We start from the raw sequence: 15,352 nt of genomic DNA on the forward strand, positions 1-15,352 counted from the left end.
TGGCTAGTTTCCTCCAAGGTACTTAAATTTAATACACATCCTATGCTACTTGTCTGAAATAATTTTCACTTTTGATGTTGGTGTAAAACAATTGACATAATAAGTCACATTTGTACACCCAAAAGAAACAAAAGAAATGAAAATAGGGTAACAACGGTGGCTGATCTTAGATTAATAAACACATCAAAACATTTGAAGATGTAAAAAGGAAATTAAATTAGCTAACAAATAACTTTCCTTTAAACTTACAAAAAGTGATGGTTTTGAAATCATAAAAGTACAACTGTGTGAACAAAGGTCATATTTTACGCCAATGGTGCAGAATGAGGACCCACTTGACACAAGTGCTCTGGAAACCAAACACCTTTTTTAAAACAGAAAATAATAGTTCCCTTAACGTGCAAGGACATAGATGTAGTAGTAAAAAAAAATTGAGATGGGAGCTGGGGCTAACCTCACCAGTGTGCAGGCGAATAGCACAGCAGTTGATAATGAGGGCTGGCAGCTGACATTGCATGGGGAAGATGCACTAATTTTAACTGAATTCACAGGTATTTTCAAATGGCAATACCGTCAAAAAAGATTCAACTAGCTATGGTGTCAAGGACTGTGAATGGTTCTGTTGTGGGCGGAGCTGACAAATAGAGAGCAGGAGAAAGGAGAGAAGAAAAGAGCACCAAACTCTGCTCTTCTACACCTGTTCATTATAGTCCTGGTGAACATCAGTGATGGAGCTAGCTGTCCACTAAATGCTGTGAAGTCCAAAGAGATCATGGTAAATGTCATTAATAAAACAAACTCCTCAGAACCTCGACATTTTTAATTGCAACTGATGAATCTAAAAGAGACATTGGTCATGACTTCATGTCAATCTGCAAACTTGAACTGAGCTTTCTCTTTTACATACGGTGTGTTGATGACAAGACGATCCCACTGTCCTTTAATGTCATCATCAGACGGCTGTTCTGTTATGTACAGACCATCAAACTCCAGCTTTCTGGCAATCTCCTTTTCACGCTTGAAAACTACAAGTGGGACCTTTGAAAGTATTAAATTAATAAATTCAGTTTCCAGTATTCAGCTGTACAACGATTAATGTTATCAAGTGATATGAATGTTTCAGTATAAGGATTAAACATTCCTTGTTGACCATACAACCTTCCCTTTTGATAGTGGAATATTTTAAGAATCATCATTTAGAAGTAATGCTATTGCAGTAACAACTTGAATTTAGAACATAAATTCATTATAGCAATATTGCAACTAAATTTAGAAAAAAAACTGGTTTAAATGAAAATAAGAAAAGTTGATTTTTTGAGGTCCCCTAAACATCAAGAGAGCAGTGGAAGCAAATGAGCTTTTGGGTGCAAATTCAGCACTCAGGGTGTGGAAGCATAAGAGATGGCAGGCAGTATCGGAGAGAACACAAGATTATCAGAGGGTTGTTGGAGATTACAGAGATGTGAAGAGGCAACATTCAATTCATTGAGATAGCTGAACACAAAGAATTGAGATGTTGGCGTAGAGCTAACAAATCTGGGTTCCCACACAGGAGTGATGTGATAAGTGAATGGACAATGTACATGAATGCATATTTTCCATGAGATCAGGTTTACACCTGATCAAGTTTACATGAGAGCAGGTGGAGGCCTACCAATAGAGCAGGTGGGGCAGGGAGAGGGGGGGCAAACTAAACATGGATGACGGTTTCAGCAACAGGTGGAATGAGGCAGACATGGCATCATGTAACATTTAACTTATTTTGAAACGGATATCACTTTCATGAGAAGAACAAAGGGTCAGAAGCTCAGCTCATTAAGTTGCCATGGCTACAACATAACAGAAAATTGCAAGGAACGGCAACTTCATTTGGAGGAAATATTGTCTCGTCTGATACAAATGTGGAGATAGCAAGTTGACAATAGGCAGTGAATAGGTAAGGTTGACAAGGTTGGCTTCCAGTTTGTCAAATGTGTTCAGGAAAGTTTTCAAATTCAATATTTAGAGGTACCAACTAGAGAGTGTGCAATACTGGATCTTCTATCAGGGAACGAGACAGGACAGGTAACAGAGAATGTGTAAGGGAACATTTTATGTCGTGATCTGAATGCCACTAGTTTTGTTAATTATGGAGAAGGGTAGGTTTGGGCCTCGGGTTGAGATTCTAAATCGGAAAAAGACCAATTTTGTTGAAATGAGAAATAATCTAGAATGCGTGTTTTCAGTTGTTTTCAGAAAAGGATGTGCGAGATAAGTGGAGGGGACCTTTAAAGGTGAAATTTAGAGAGAATAGAGTTTGTATGTTCGTGTCAAGATCAAAGGCAAGGTTAGAAAGCATTGGGAACCTTGGTTTTCGAAGGATATTGGGAATCTGGTTTGGAAGAAGAGAGAGATTTATAACAGGTAAAGGTAACATAGAGCAAATGAGGTACTTGAGGAGTATAAAAATGAAAAAAAAAACCTCAAGAAAGAAATCAGAAAGGCTAAAAGAAGATGAGGTGGCTTTGGTAGACAATGTGAAGGAAAGTCCTGAGGATTTCTACAGGTATATTAAGAGAAAAAGGATAATAAGGGGCAAAATTGGTCCCCTTGAAGATCAGAGTGGTCAGCTTTATATGGAGCCAAAAGAGGTGGGAGAGGTTTTAATTTTTTTTGTCACCAGTATTCACTCAGGAAAAGGGCACAGAGTCATGGAAAGTAAGGAAAACATGGACCTATACAGATTAAAGAGGAGGAAATGCTTGCTGTCTTAAAGCAAATAAGGGGAATACTGACATTGTGGTGTTAGAATATGTTACTACATGTAAATGAGAAACAGAAGTGCAATTATTGTTAGCTTTTAGAGGGAGTTCAGACATAACAAGGGGTAATTGAGAGGAGAACCAATTATTCTCCAGCTTTGGCATTATTTTAATTGTATTTTAATGCAACATTATGTGTGCAGTGTACTTTTATGAGAGAGCCATTGTAATTTGCTGTTTCAGTTATAGTTTACCACCAAAATTTTCACCAGTGACCATATGGGATATGTAATAAACAGTGAGAATAAAACTTGACACAAATGCAGTGTCCCACAAAAAAAAAAGAATTACATTTAATTTTTTTTTATACATGTAGCACAGTAACAGGCCATTTTGGCCCATGAGTCCGTGCGGCCAATTTACACCCCAGTAACCTACACCCCTGGTACATTTTGAACAGTGGGTAGAAACCGGAACCCCGAGATAAAAACCCATGCAGACATTAAAAAAAAGACAGTGCGGGATTCGAACCCAGCCTGGTCCCGATTGCTGGCGCTGTAAAGGTATTGCACTAATCACTACGCATGCCGCCCCATGTTAACATTCTGAAAGATGCAACTGGGGTGCTAGTCTTTTTTTTAACGTAGCTTGTGAATGAACTGCTTGCTTTGCTTCCTGTTGTGTTTGCAGCAGAGAGGATCTTTTTTTATTATGAATCAAGCAAGTAACAGTTCGCTGCATCATCAATTGCCATTGGGAGTTTCAAATCTTTTCCTTTTGCAGCTTTCAGAATCAGCTTGTAAAGGAAGGATTAAAATTTGGAATCTGGAACCTCTTTCTGTACTAATATTTTTCAAAGTAGGAGAGCTTGAAAGATGTTCTACCTTCAATATGTAGTAGCTAATGATACAAAGCATTGAGATGATAGTATGAATGATTGCAAGAAACATCAGTGTTGGAGCCATGTATCCTGTAGACTCCTGTAACACGTAGTAATCCACGCGATCATCATTCCAGAAGCTGAAATCTGCTTCGTCATCATCAACTGGAGGATCAGTCACCTTGAAGTAGAAAAAAATCATTTTTGAAATCGTGTAGATTTGTGTTTCATGGTCAAGTGTTTATTACTCAATGGTAACATTTATATTTTAATTAAAATAAGTTGTCCCATGATTAGAAAAAAAAGATTAAAGGTGCAGATGTTTCTATTACATGAAATATCATTAATTTAAAAATTCAACATTTTCTTTCCTTTTTTTGCTCACTATTAAAGTTCAATTCCTATATTTAATAAAAGAGCTTAATGTACAAAGGTGGCACTACCTGCTGTAATTGCCTGCTAGAATTTTAATACGGAACATGAATTCAGAGCTCCAGTTTCCATAATGAATTAATCATGCCATTGTTGCAGAGATGGAACCAAAGATTCAGTATTTTGATTAAGACCAATTTGAGGTATTATTGTGGAAGAAAATTTAACTGAATTTTTCATACTACTTGTTGGTCATACGGGCACCCCACTAGTCAGAGTGTTTCAACGTTGAAATGGCCTGATTATTTCTTCTCTATTATTTGTTCATTAACTAAGAGTGATCACAGTTACTCCTGATGTAAAATCTATTCCCACTCATGATCTATAGGGGGGAAAAAAGTTGTTTTAAAAAGATCAGAAATTGTCTAGGATGCATCCTATCAGCTCAGAGAATGTAAGATGCAATACTAACTCTATCCACTCATTAATACAATTTCTGCTGATCAGACAACAAATCTGGACAAGATGTGAAGCCAAGCTCCAAAACCACCTGTTATTTCCAGAGAGGCAACACATCATGTCAGCTCTCAATTTATTTAGATGCATAACACAAAAATAAATATAGCATGCTGTTTGAAAAATTCAAATTGACATTCTTCTTTAATTTTGTCAGATAATATGCTATTTAGAAAAATATCCTTCTAACTATAGTTAATTCTGTATCAAGATATTTAACCAATTTTACCAATCTTTTGCCAGTATGAGGATCATGGCAAAAAAAAAACATTTCCCAGTATAAATTCCTACTGAATTTAACCCAATCATGAAAATTCAAATGCTCAATTTTCTTGAATTTTCAATGATATTCACAGCACAAATTCCATTTACATTAACTTGTGCTCTTCTCCAGTGTCGACGGTTAGCAAATTATTGCTATTGCAATCTTACTGTTCTGCCACATGTGGAATGTTTTATTGTTTTCATAGTGTTTCCTATTAAATATAATGCAAAGCAGTTGTAATGAAGACAGCAAAAAAAACCCCAATGTTCCTACTTTTTCATTACCTTATAGAAGAGCAGAATGAAATTGATTGCAAAAGCTACAAATAGAGCGAGTAACCTCAGATTGTAGAAATTCCTGGCTAGATAATTCTGAAACAAAAAATAATGAGTTTGTGATATAATGACATTTAAGAGAATCACAGGAAATTTTTAATTTGACAGATTACATGCAATTTGTTTTAGCACATCCAAATATTTATATTGAATAATTTCTCCATGCTACCAATGAAACATTTATATTGAAGGGAGCTACCATAGCAACTATTCTCATTCATGGTACGTAGCGTCTGGGTTCACGTTTACAGAATGGAACAGTGGTTAATAACTGAATGAATCTATATCTGAAACTCCTACTGAAGTGGTGGGAATATAAAATAACTAAAGTGAAAACAAAGGCTAATCTGATTTGAACAGTCTGAAGCCCCACTTCTCCCCCCCCACCCCCCCCAACAGCCTGTCACCAGCCTCAAACGATAGATAATATGCCTATTTTCAGTACTGTCATCATGGTATCCAAGGTCTTTACTTACAAAAGGGATACTTTAAGGATGAGACTACCAGATTCCAAACGGAGGCAATGGTATGAGAGTGGAAAGGAAAAGTTTGAAATACACAGCTCTAGATTAATGCTTGCAGTAGATTTTCCACACTTTTATAAATTGTTCATATGTATTTTATTAAATTGTGCACATATTTTCCCATGTTCTTTTATAAACTGTGATCACATGTTTTATTCCCGCTATAATTTTCCCACACTCTTCTATTAATTGTTGTGTGTTAATACAAGAAATGTTTGATTGCAAATCCTTGAGTCCAGACTTGTCCCTCTTGAACCTGACACTTTCTCAACACAACAATGACCAGTGCGGGGACCAACAGCGGGCTGCTGGATGAGTCTTCCAACAGCCCGCCACCAGCTCCCACACTAATCCCACTGCCCCGCTCATCCCTGACAGCTCCGATTTCAACTTCACATACAAGACCTGGGGAATATTTTTCTGCCTTATTTGGGGAAAAAAAATGGGTCTAACATGCTGCCAAATATGGCATGTTGTATGTAACACTAGATGCCGGCGCTGTTGTATTATACGTCCTGCCTCTTTTGCCCCAGAATGCCATGTAAAAAGACACATTGATCTGGCATTATGCCAGCTTTGTTTGGTTCAGTGTAAATAACTAAAGTTTGCTTAATGCCGGGTCTTCCTTACGGCAATATTGCAGGATTTCTGTGTAAAAACCGTGTTTGATAGCAAGTGGGCTATGTACAAGGCACTGAGTTTTAAATTCCACTTACATATAAAGTTCAGCATCTGCTTCATTATAGATTTTGACCTACCAAACATGAGAAGGCATGTGGTCAGTTCCTTCTAACAGCCCCTTCCCTGCATGATCTTCACATACCGTTGCCTCTGTTTGGAATTTGGTGAACTAATCCTTAAAGTATCCCTTTTTTGAGTAAAGACCTTGGATATCAAGGTGATGGTCCTGGGAACAGGCATATTATCAGAATCATAATTTATTTATTGTCATGAACAAGCCATGAAATTTTGTGTTTTGTGGCAGCCTCATAGTGTAAGCATTCATATTATATGAGATTATTATTATAAAATAATAGTGCACGAAAAGTAAGGTGGTGTCTTTGGTTCATTGACTATTCAGAAATCTGATGACTTTAGGCTCCTGTACCTTTTTCTCGATGGTAGCAGAATGAAGAGGGCATGGTATGGATAGTGGGGGGGGGGGGGGGGGGGTGGGAAGGAGGTTTGAGGACAGAGGCTGCTTTTTAAGACACCGCCTCATGAAGATGTCCTCAATGGAGCGGAGTCTGGTGCCTGTAATGTTGCAGACTGAGTTAACAACCCTCTGGAGTTTATTATTGTCCTGAGAGTTGGTGCCTCCATACCAAGCAGTGATGCAACCAGCCAGAATGCTTTCCATGGTACAGGTGTAGAAGTTTACAAGAGTCTTTGGTGACATACAGAATCTCCTCAGACACCTCACAAAGTATAGCTGCTGGCCAGCCTTCTTTGTGATTGCATCCATGTGGAGGCTCCAGGACAGTACCTCGGAGATGTTAACAACCAGGAATTTGAAATTCTTGACATTTTCCACTAATGTGCCCTCGATGAGTACTGGGTCATGTTCCCCTGACTTCCTCCTGAAGTCCACAATCATCTCCTTTGTTTTGCTGACATTGAGTGCAAGGTTGTTGTCTTTACACCATTCAACAAGCTGATCCATCTCCCTCCTTGTTTGTTGATACATCTAATAACTAGGCAACACAAAGCGGCAACCTCTGACGAATGCTTTACTGTTAAATTCAACAATACAACGTATAACACGAGTCCCTGGAAATGGTGGCTGCAGACAGCCAATAGAAGCGGCTGTCTACATTCCTGTACGCTTCCTCATTGCTGTTTATGATCCATTCAAGGATGATGACTGTGAACTCCCTCGACAGGTAGAATGGACAACACTTGATTGCCAGATGTTCCATGTTGAGGGATGAATTGATGATGACACAAACGCCACCTCCTCTGGTTTTTCCAGATGCTGGTGTTTGGTCAGTGCGATGGAGGGTGTAACCCTTGGGCTGCAGCGCTGAATCTGGAATGTCTGCATTTAGCCATGTTTCTGTAAAGCCCAAAACGTTGGTTATGTATCTTTATCTTTGCTTCACAAAGTACACTGTTTGACCAGCTGAGTTTCTCTAGCAACTACAGTGCCTTGCAGACTTCTGGGTTTTACTACCTTCCTTCAAGTCACTGATTTATATATCTGCACCTGGTGTATTGTGTGCAGTTTTGATCTCCACGTTTGAGGAAGGACATTCTTGCAACTGAAGGTGTGCAACATTGGTTCATGAGGTTAATTACCGGGATAGCAGGGCTGTCATATGTTGAAAGATTGGAGAGACTGTGCTTGTAGACACTGGAGTTTAGAAGGATGAGAGTGGATCTGATTGAAACATCTAAGATTATTAAGGGATTGGACATGCTAGAGGCAGAAAACATGTTCCTGATGTTGGGGAGTTCAGAACCAGAGGCCAGAGTTTAAGAATAAGGAAGCTCAAGCTGCTGCAAGTGAGGGTTGGCCGCCATGCATATGTAGTGATTAGAGGCTGCACAATTTACCCTAGTGCTATGACTGAGCTCCGCAACCACTACAGATCACAGGTAAATTAAATCTATTCACGGTACCTTCTCAACCCGGTGAGTTCCTGGATGATTTCTTTCAGGCCCAGCACGATCTGGGGTGAGAATGCAGGAGCAATATCCCTGCCCCAGTATCAGCAGACCAGGATGTGGAAGAGCTGATCCGGGATGCCTGTGTGGCTGGGGTGAGGTCTGACTACATTTGCCCATGACTGCTACAGTAAGACAGACTGCCATTGCCGAGAGCCTTCCAGTTCGCTAAGACTCTAGCTTCAGTCCACCACCACACTGAATCCATCACTACTGACAATGGGCCCTCCATATGTGGGCCACAGGCACAGCCATTTTGGGATATGTCATCACAGACCACCTCCATGCAGGGAGGCGCCGACCCCACCGCTGCTGCCACAGCTGAGCACCTGAATTACATCCACAGTAACCGGGGGTCCTCTTTTATGAGCGACCAACTGCGGCATTACCTGTTGGCTAGAGGAATTGCCACTAGTAGGATGATCAGTTACAACTCCCAAGGGAAACGGCCAGGTAGAGAGAGAAAACGCCAGTTTGGAAAGCAGTCCTCCTGGCTCTCAAATCCAAGGGCCTGGAAATGTTCCATTGGCAGGAATTCCTGCCGGAAGCACTCCATGCCAGCTGATCTCTGCTATGCACTGCTAGCAATGCAACCCCACATGAACACATTTTTCCTTCCCCATGAAGTTGGCAACTAGAACCACCCTACCACACTGGCTCTCATCCCTGGGACCTGTCCTGCTGTGGAAACATACGAGGGGTCTTAAATCTGACCAGTTGGTCGAAGAGGTGCAACTCCTGCACGCCAACCCCCAGTATGCCTACGTGGTGTACCAGGATGGCCATGAGGACACAGTCCCAATTCGGGACCTGGCGCGTGCTGGAGTCCCCTTCCCACTCCCCACCCAGATCCTATCTTCACCCATACTGCCTCCGCCAGGGACTCGGTGCAGGCTAGGGACCCACCCACTCCAAACACCCCAGACCCTGCTCCAGCTGCTCTGATCACCACGTATGCCTTGCATACAGCCAAGCCCCACCTTGTACAGAGCTAGCTCTCTCTCCCCATCCTCAAGACACATGACAGGCAATGGAGTCAAACATTGTACCACCGGTGGAACTGTGCTGGTCGGAGAGGCAAAGGAGACCACCTGACCGGCTGAGCCTCTTGGACTTTTAGCCCAGCGGGGTTTTGTTTTAAAAGAGGGGACGAATGTGGTGATACAAATATGTGTCTGTCAATGGGTAGCTGGCCTGTCCCCCACTGGTGACTCGCTCCCTGATAACTCCTGCCCTTGGAATAAAGGTTGACTTCCCTCTCCCTATCCTCAGTCAGGCACTTGGAATTGGGCCAGCTACAAGTCAAATGTGTAATAATGCCTATCATTTCTCACTCTACAGCTTTGGAGTCATTGATAGAGCGTATCAGCTACTCCACTCAATTTAGTGTAATCAGAAAGCCTAGATATACCACACTTGGACCACTCCTCCAAATAATTACGTATATTGTGGGTCCAGCATTGATCTGTGAAACACTTCACAGATTGCCAACCCAAGAAATACTCATTTACCTTAACTCCTTGCCTTCTATTGGCTAACTAATCCTCTAGCTCTGCCAATACATTAGCTCCAAATTCATGCATCCTTATTCAAGTTTTTTATGCAGCACCTTGTTGAACACCTTCTGGAAATCCAAGTATTCTACATTAATCTGCTTCTTTCTATCCACAGCTCTCATTATCTCCTCAAGGAGCACTGTAAGTTAGTTAAACATGACCCGGCTTTCCTGAAACAATGGCGTATTTGTCTGATGGAACAATTTCTAATGAGATGTTTTACTATCCCTTTCTTAATGATGACTTCAAGCATTTTCCCAACTGCAGACGTTAAGTTAACTGGCCGATAGTTACCTGCCTTTTGTCTACCTATTTATAGTTATATTTGTTGTCTTCCAATCCACCAGGATCTGTTCAGAGTCCAGAGAATATTGGAAAAATACCACGAAGATATCTGCTATAACTTCCATCATCTCTTTCAGAACCCTCGGACACATTCCATCTTGATCAATGGTCTTATCTGCTTTAAGGTCCACTAGTTTGCCCAACACTACCTTTTCAGGTAGTCTTGATGGTGGTCTTAACCCAAGATATTGGCCATCAGTTTGCCTCCACAGATTCTGCGTACCCCAGTTTGTCCAGCAATTTGTTTTGTCTCCATAATTTAGTCAGTTTGTAATTTAATATAAAATTTGCCAAATCCCAGGTGCCTTGTTTCCACATAGTCATTAATGTATTGCTGCTCTACTATTTTTGTCATTGGCGATATTTATGGCTTAGGGTGTGCAATCTTCAAACTCTTTCACAAATAACAGGCAAGGTGGAGGGATGTATAATTCCTGATCTCCAATTCACTTTTCTCAAATTGAGCCAGTATCTTTTGAACCAGGTACTGTGATTTTCCAGCTCAGTCCAAGTTTTATTTAATTCTGCACATTAACTCAAAGTTGAAATGTTGGAAGGGAGAAACTTTTTTTAAACATCAACTGCATATTTCAACAATTAAGTGATTGGAATTCTGTACATCAGCTACACTATGCAATAAGTTGGTAATCTCATATTACTTCACAGTTATAAACATAAATTCTGATAAAAAATTATTGACATAAAACAGGAACTCTTTTTCTTCACTGATATTGATTATTTTCATAATTTTGGGTTCATTTCACACTAAGAGGAGATATTCGGAATAATGAGCAATATGCTGAGTTAGAGGGATGAGTTTTAAGGAGAAACCCAGGGGTGGGGGGGGGGAAGATGTAAAAAAGAACAGTCAAGAAGTGTATATGAGAGCATAGAGCTGAAAGAGTCCTGGTGGGACAAAAACCAGTGACAAGCAAGGGTCGACCTTGATGTCAGAAGGTTGTAGGGCTCCATAAAGTGAAAGTAATTAAAAGATATGATCATGAAGTAACTTATGACAGGGACGAGCATTTTATGTTGAAGGAGTTAAAAATGGTCATACTATAGATGCAGGTCAGTAAGCACGGGTGTGATGAATCAATGTGATCTTATATATGCTACTACATGTTCAGGTAGCAATAATTGGGATGAACTCAGATTTATTCTGCATTAGTAAAAATAATGGGGTCTGGGAGCATCATCATCATGACAAGACAAGCATCCTCATATGACAGCACATACTAAAATCATTGGAAGGAAACTAGATCATCCAACAATCCTTCTATGTTTTGGCTCTGTAATTAAAATAAAGAGGTTAACATTTCACCCCCAAAACAGACTTTATATAATGCAATATTTGAGCATCAAATGCATGACATAATTTTAAAACCTAGCCACCTACCAGAACCTTAGTTTGGTAAATTTCCAGACCCTCCCAGAAGTTAACTAATAATGCCTCAGTTTTTTTCCTTGTCTGCCCACGTCGCCTCTTCTTTATCTTTTGCTCTTTTCCTTCAATTTCATCTGGTTGTTCTTCTTTGACTTTGTCCTTCTTCTCGCCATCTTCCGTGCTGTCAGGACAACAACACACCAGAAATTGAAAGTTACTTATGATTATTTACTGGACAAAAACTCGCAAGTTTAACATAAATTCTTTTCAACTGCACACTGTAAGAAATACTTACTCTGCTTTCTCAGCCTCAAGTTTACTCTCATTCCTACTCTTCTGTTCAATCTTGAAGTTTAAAAAAAAATAGACTGTGAGCTTTATGTATGTTAAAAATTAAATTGAAGTTTATAAAAACAGAATATGTTCTAAAACTGACCTCTGCTTTCTTTTTTTGAGATATTGCTTTTTCAATACTTGGGGGGGTTTCAGCTCTGATGATTTCTGAGACATCACCAAGTCCTCCATATATATCACCTGCTGCCTTGCCTACTTTTTTCAGACATGTACCAAATACGTCTGGCATCATCTCAGTTTCACTTTTCTTATCTTGCACTGTCGACTGTAGTTCTACAACAAGTCCCGTTTCTGGAGCTTCTGGTCTTTCTGACTCGCCTGCATCTCCATGAATTCCAAGTTGTGTTGGATCTGGCATGCTAGCTAAAAGGTCTGTGACAGTGATGTTTTTGGCTCCTTCAACTAGCCCACCCCCAAACAGGGCACTCCACACAATCTGGAAGAATCCTTGCATGATGTTGAAAATAAAGAAAAGGAGGCCAATGAACAACATCCAGAAGAAGGAGAAAAATGCCATCAATAACTCCATAGTTGTCATCCTCTTTATTTTCTTATACTGCCTTCTGATATTTCTAAACGTGAAGATCCTGAGAAACTTCAATAGACCACTTTTGAAATCATGACAAGCTGACACAAATGCATTTGTGGGCTGAGCCACTTCCTCTTCATCCTCAACTGGAGGGGGCTCCTCATCATCCTCTTCAGCTCTTTCAGCAGCATCGGGTTCAGAGATTTCCGATGCTAATTGCATTTCAAATATGGTGTCCTCACAAAAATTCACAAAAAGTTCCATCTTTTCCGACTCGCCACCCTCATTCACAACATCAAAGATGAACTGTCTTTTCGATTCCTTGACTTGAGGTTTCTCCCACTGTGTCCTACTCGATTCGCTGATTTCAAAGTAGACTCTTTCTATGCGCTTCGCTCCACCCATAATCTCAATGCGTCCTAAATAGGGCTCAAAGTATGTGAGGACACTTTGTGCCGGTTTCAAGAATGTTTTTAAACGAATATCATTGGGCATGTGTTCGGATAAATTGGTCAGTAACACCGCAACATTAAAACCAATGTCCTTGGCAGGTTCGTGAAAGCGGTCAATAAATTCCATATAGTTAAACATATCATTTTCGTCTGCTTCAACACAAGATAGTAAGAACTCTATTACTGATTGTACATATTTCTTCTGACTCTCCAAAGCCTTTTGGAATTCTTTCTTTGAAATTACTCCTTTACCATCTGGATCATAATCTTTGAAGGTATCAGAAGTGGTTATATCCTTTAACTTAAGAAACATATCGAAGAACTTGAGTATCATTTCTACATTGCTGGAAGATTCAATCAATGTGTCTACCATCTGTTTTCCTATAGTTCCATTTACAACATTCCCTAAAAGGGCAAAGAGAACATTATTTTTAATTAAACTCAAATAAGATATTAAAAATCAATTTCCTGAGGATATTTAAATTTTGAATGACATTCAAAATTTATGGCACTAATTTATTCATTTCAACATAAACAATCCAATTCACTGCGTTGATTTTAAAAAAATGCATTATATATCATAAACTTAAAAAAAAACAAAATTGCAAGAGATCTAAAAAAAAAATCTTGCTTCAGCCAGGGTCACAAAAGGAAATGAATTTGGATCCTCATTTAAATGAATGTGTGAACAGGAAGCAAGGTGCAACTGGGATGGATCACAAAATAATTTTCCGAACTATTAAATGCAGTCAAGCATTTGATGTGCTGCAAAACAGGTAATTAATTAATCATGGAACAAAACTTTTATTGGAGGCAAAAAGTCTGTGATGCAAATGTCTGAAAAAATTGTACCTTGACAGATGGAAATATTCACAGCATTAGCTAAACATGGAATTATTAGATGAGATTCTAATTAATCTTCTTAAGTTTCATAGCATGGAAAAAATATTAACCTTCCAACAATGACAACAGCATTACCACCATATCTTTCTGCAAATCCAGTAACTCTTTGAGCAATTCAATCTGGCTTGAATCCTGAAAACAAACAAACAGATTTGGAGGTTTTGTCAGTTGATTTTCCTACATAGAAGAGTTACAGCCTTCAGCTATGCAGTTATCTTCAGTAATTTGAATTGACACTTAGAAAGGCCAAGAGTGAGCAGAATAGCTTGGGATTCAAAATCTATCAGTATCACTGTATTTTAATATATATAAAACACTCAAGGCAAAGATGATCATGTTAAAAACTTGCTACAAATACTTTCAGCAAGAGATTTCAAAGCAACCGCATACAGATATAGATTTTATCCATCCCCTTTTAAATGACCACTTTAAGTTTTTGTAACAGCATCTCTACCTTTGCTCTTCTAAAGTAATCTAGCATTGCCAAAATCCATGGCTCAGACAACCCAGAGACAATGAAGATTTAATAGGGATGAAGAGAAGAGAGGAAGAGTCAGTATTCCTCTGTTCCTCACGGGCAGGTTTACTGATCTCAACCACTCTGTACTTTACAATTAGAAGTGTTAAACTGTTTACTCAGTGGCAGCTAGGTTTGGTACAGCCGTCGGGTGCGGTTTAAACTAATTTGGCAGGGGGGTGGGAACCTGTATGATAGGGCAAAGGACAGAAAAGATAAAACAGGAAAAGTTAGGTTAGGCAGCGAAAGTAAAAAATCAGAAAGAGCAAGGAGGGTGAAAAAAGCAAATCTGAAGGCTTTACATCTTAATGCAAGAAGCATTCGGAACAAGGTAGATGAATTAGCTGTGGAAATTGAGATAAACAAATATGATTTGATTGGGATTACAGAAACATGGCTGCAGGGTGGGCAAGCCTGGGAACTTAACATCCCGGGGTATACGATATTTAGGAGGGATTGGCAAGAAAGAAAAGGGGGTGGGGTAGTATTGATGGTGAGAGAAGGGACCAACACGATTGACAGGAAGGATATCAACTCAGAAGATGTGGAATCTATATGGGTAGAACTGAGGAATAGCAAGGGGCGGAAAACGTTAGTGGGGGTGGTATATAGGCCTTCAAATAGTAGTGTAGAGGTGAGGGAAGGCATTTAAAGAGAAATTAGAAAAATGTGCAATAAAGGAACAGCTGTCATCATGGGAGACTTTAATTTGCATATAGATTGGACTAGTCAAATTGGTAAAAATACAGAGGAGGAGGAATTCCTTGAATGTTTACGGGACGGTTATCTAGACCAATATGTCGAGGAACCAACTCAGGAGCAGGCCATTTTAGATTGGGTATTATGCAATGATAAGGGACTAATCAGCAATCTTGTTGTGCGAGGCCCTTTGGGTAGGAGCAATCACAATATGATCGAATTCTCACTCGACATGGAGAGTGATGAAATTAAAACCGAGACTAAGGTCCTGAATTTAAATAAAGGGAATTATGATGGTATGAGACGGGAG

General features: G+C 39.6%; 1 protein-coding gene across 2 annotated transcripts in view; it reads right to left on the reverse strand.

Moving 5' to 3' along the window:
• Nucleotides 1–15,352, reverse strand: part of ryr3 (ryanodine receptor 3) — a 448,180-nt gene that overhangs the window by 23,057 nt on the left and 409,771 nt on the right. For both annotated transcript variants that reach the window (XM_069916619.1, XM_069916620.1), the window contains 7 exons: nt 13,877–13,958; nt 12,025–13,328; nt 11,884–11,933; nt 11,601–11,769; nt 5,059–5,145; nt 3,626–3,802; nt 908–1,038 (listed from right to left, as the gene is read on the reverse strand). In XM_069916619.1, the coding sequence (XP_069772720.1) occupies nt 908–1,038; nt 3,626–3,802; nt 5,059–5,145; nt 11,601–11,769; nt 11,884–11,933; nt 12,025–13,328; nt 13,877–13,958 (2,000 nt within the window). The remainder of the gene's footprint in view (nt 1–907; nt 1,039–3,625; nt 3,803–5,058; nt 5,146–11,600; nt 11,770–11,883; nt 11,934–12,024; nt 13,329–13,876; nt 13,959–15,352) is intronic.

This window comes from Narcine bancroftii, chromosome 2 (genome assembly GCF_036971445.1).
Source record: "Narcine bancroftii isolate sNarBan1 chromosome 2, sNarBan1.hap1, whole genome shotgun sequence".
Taxonomy (NCBI): domain Eukaryota; kingdom Metazoa; phylum Chordata; class Chondrichthyes; order Torpediniformes; family Narcinidae; genus Narcine; species Narcine bancroftii.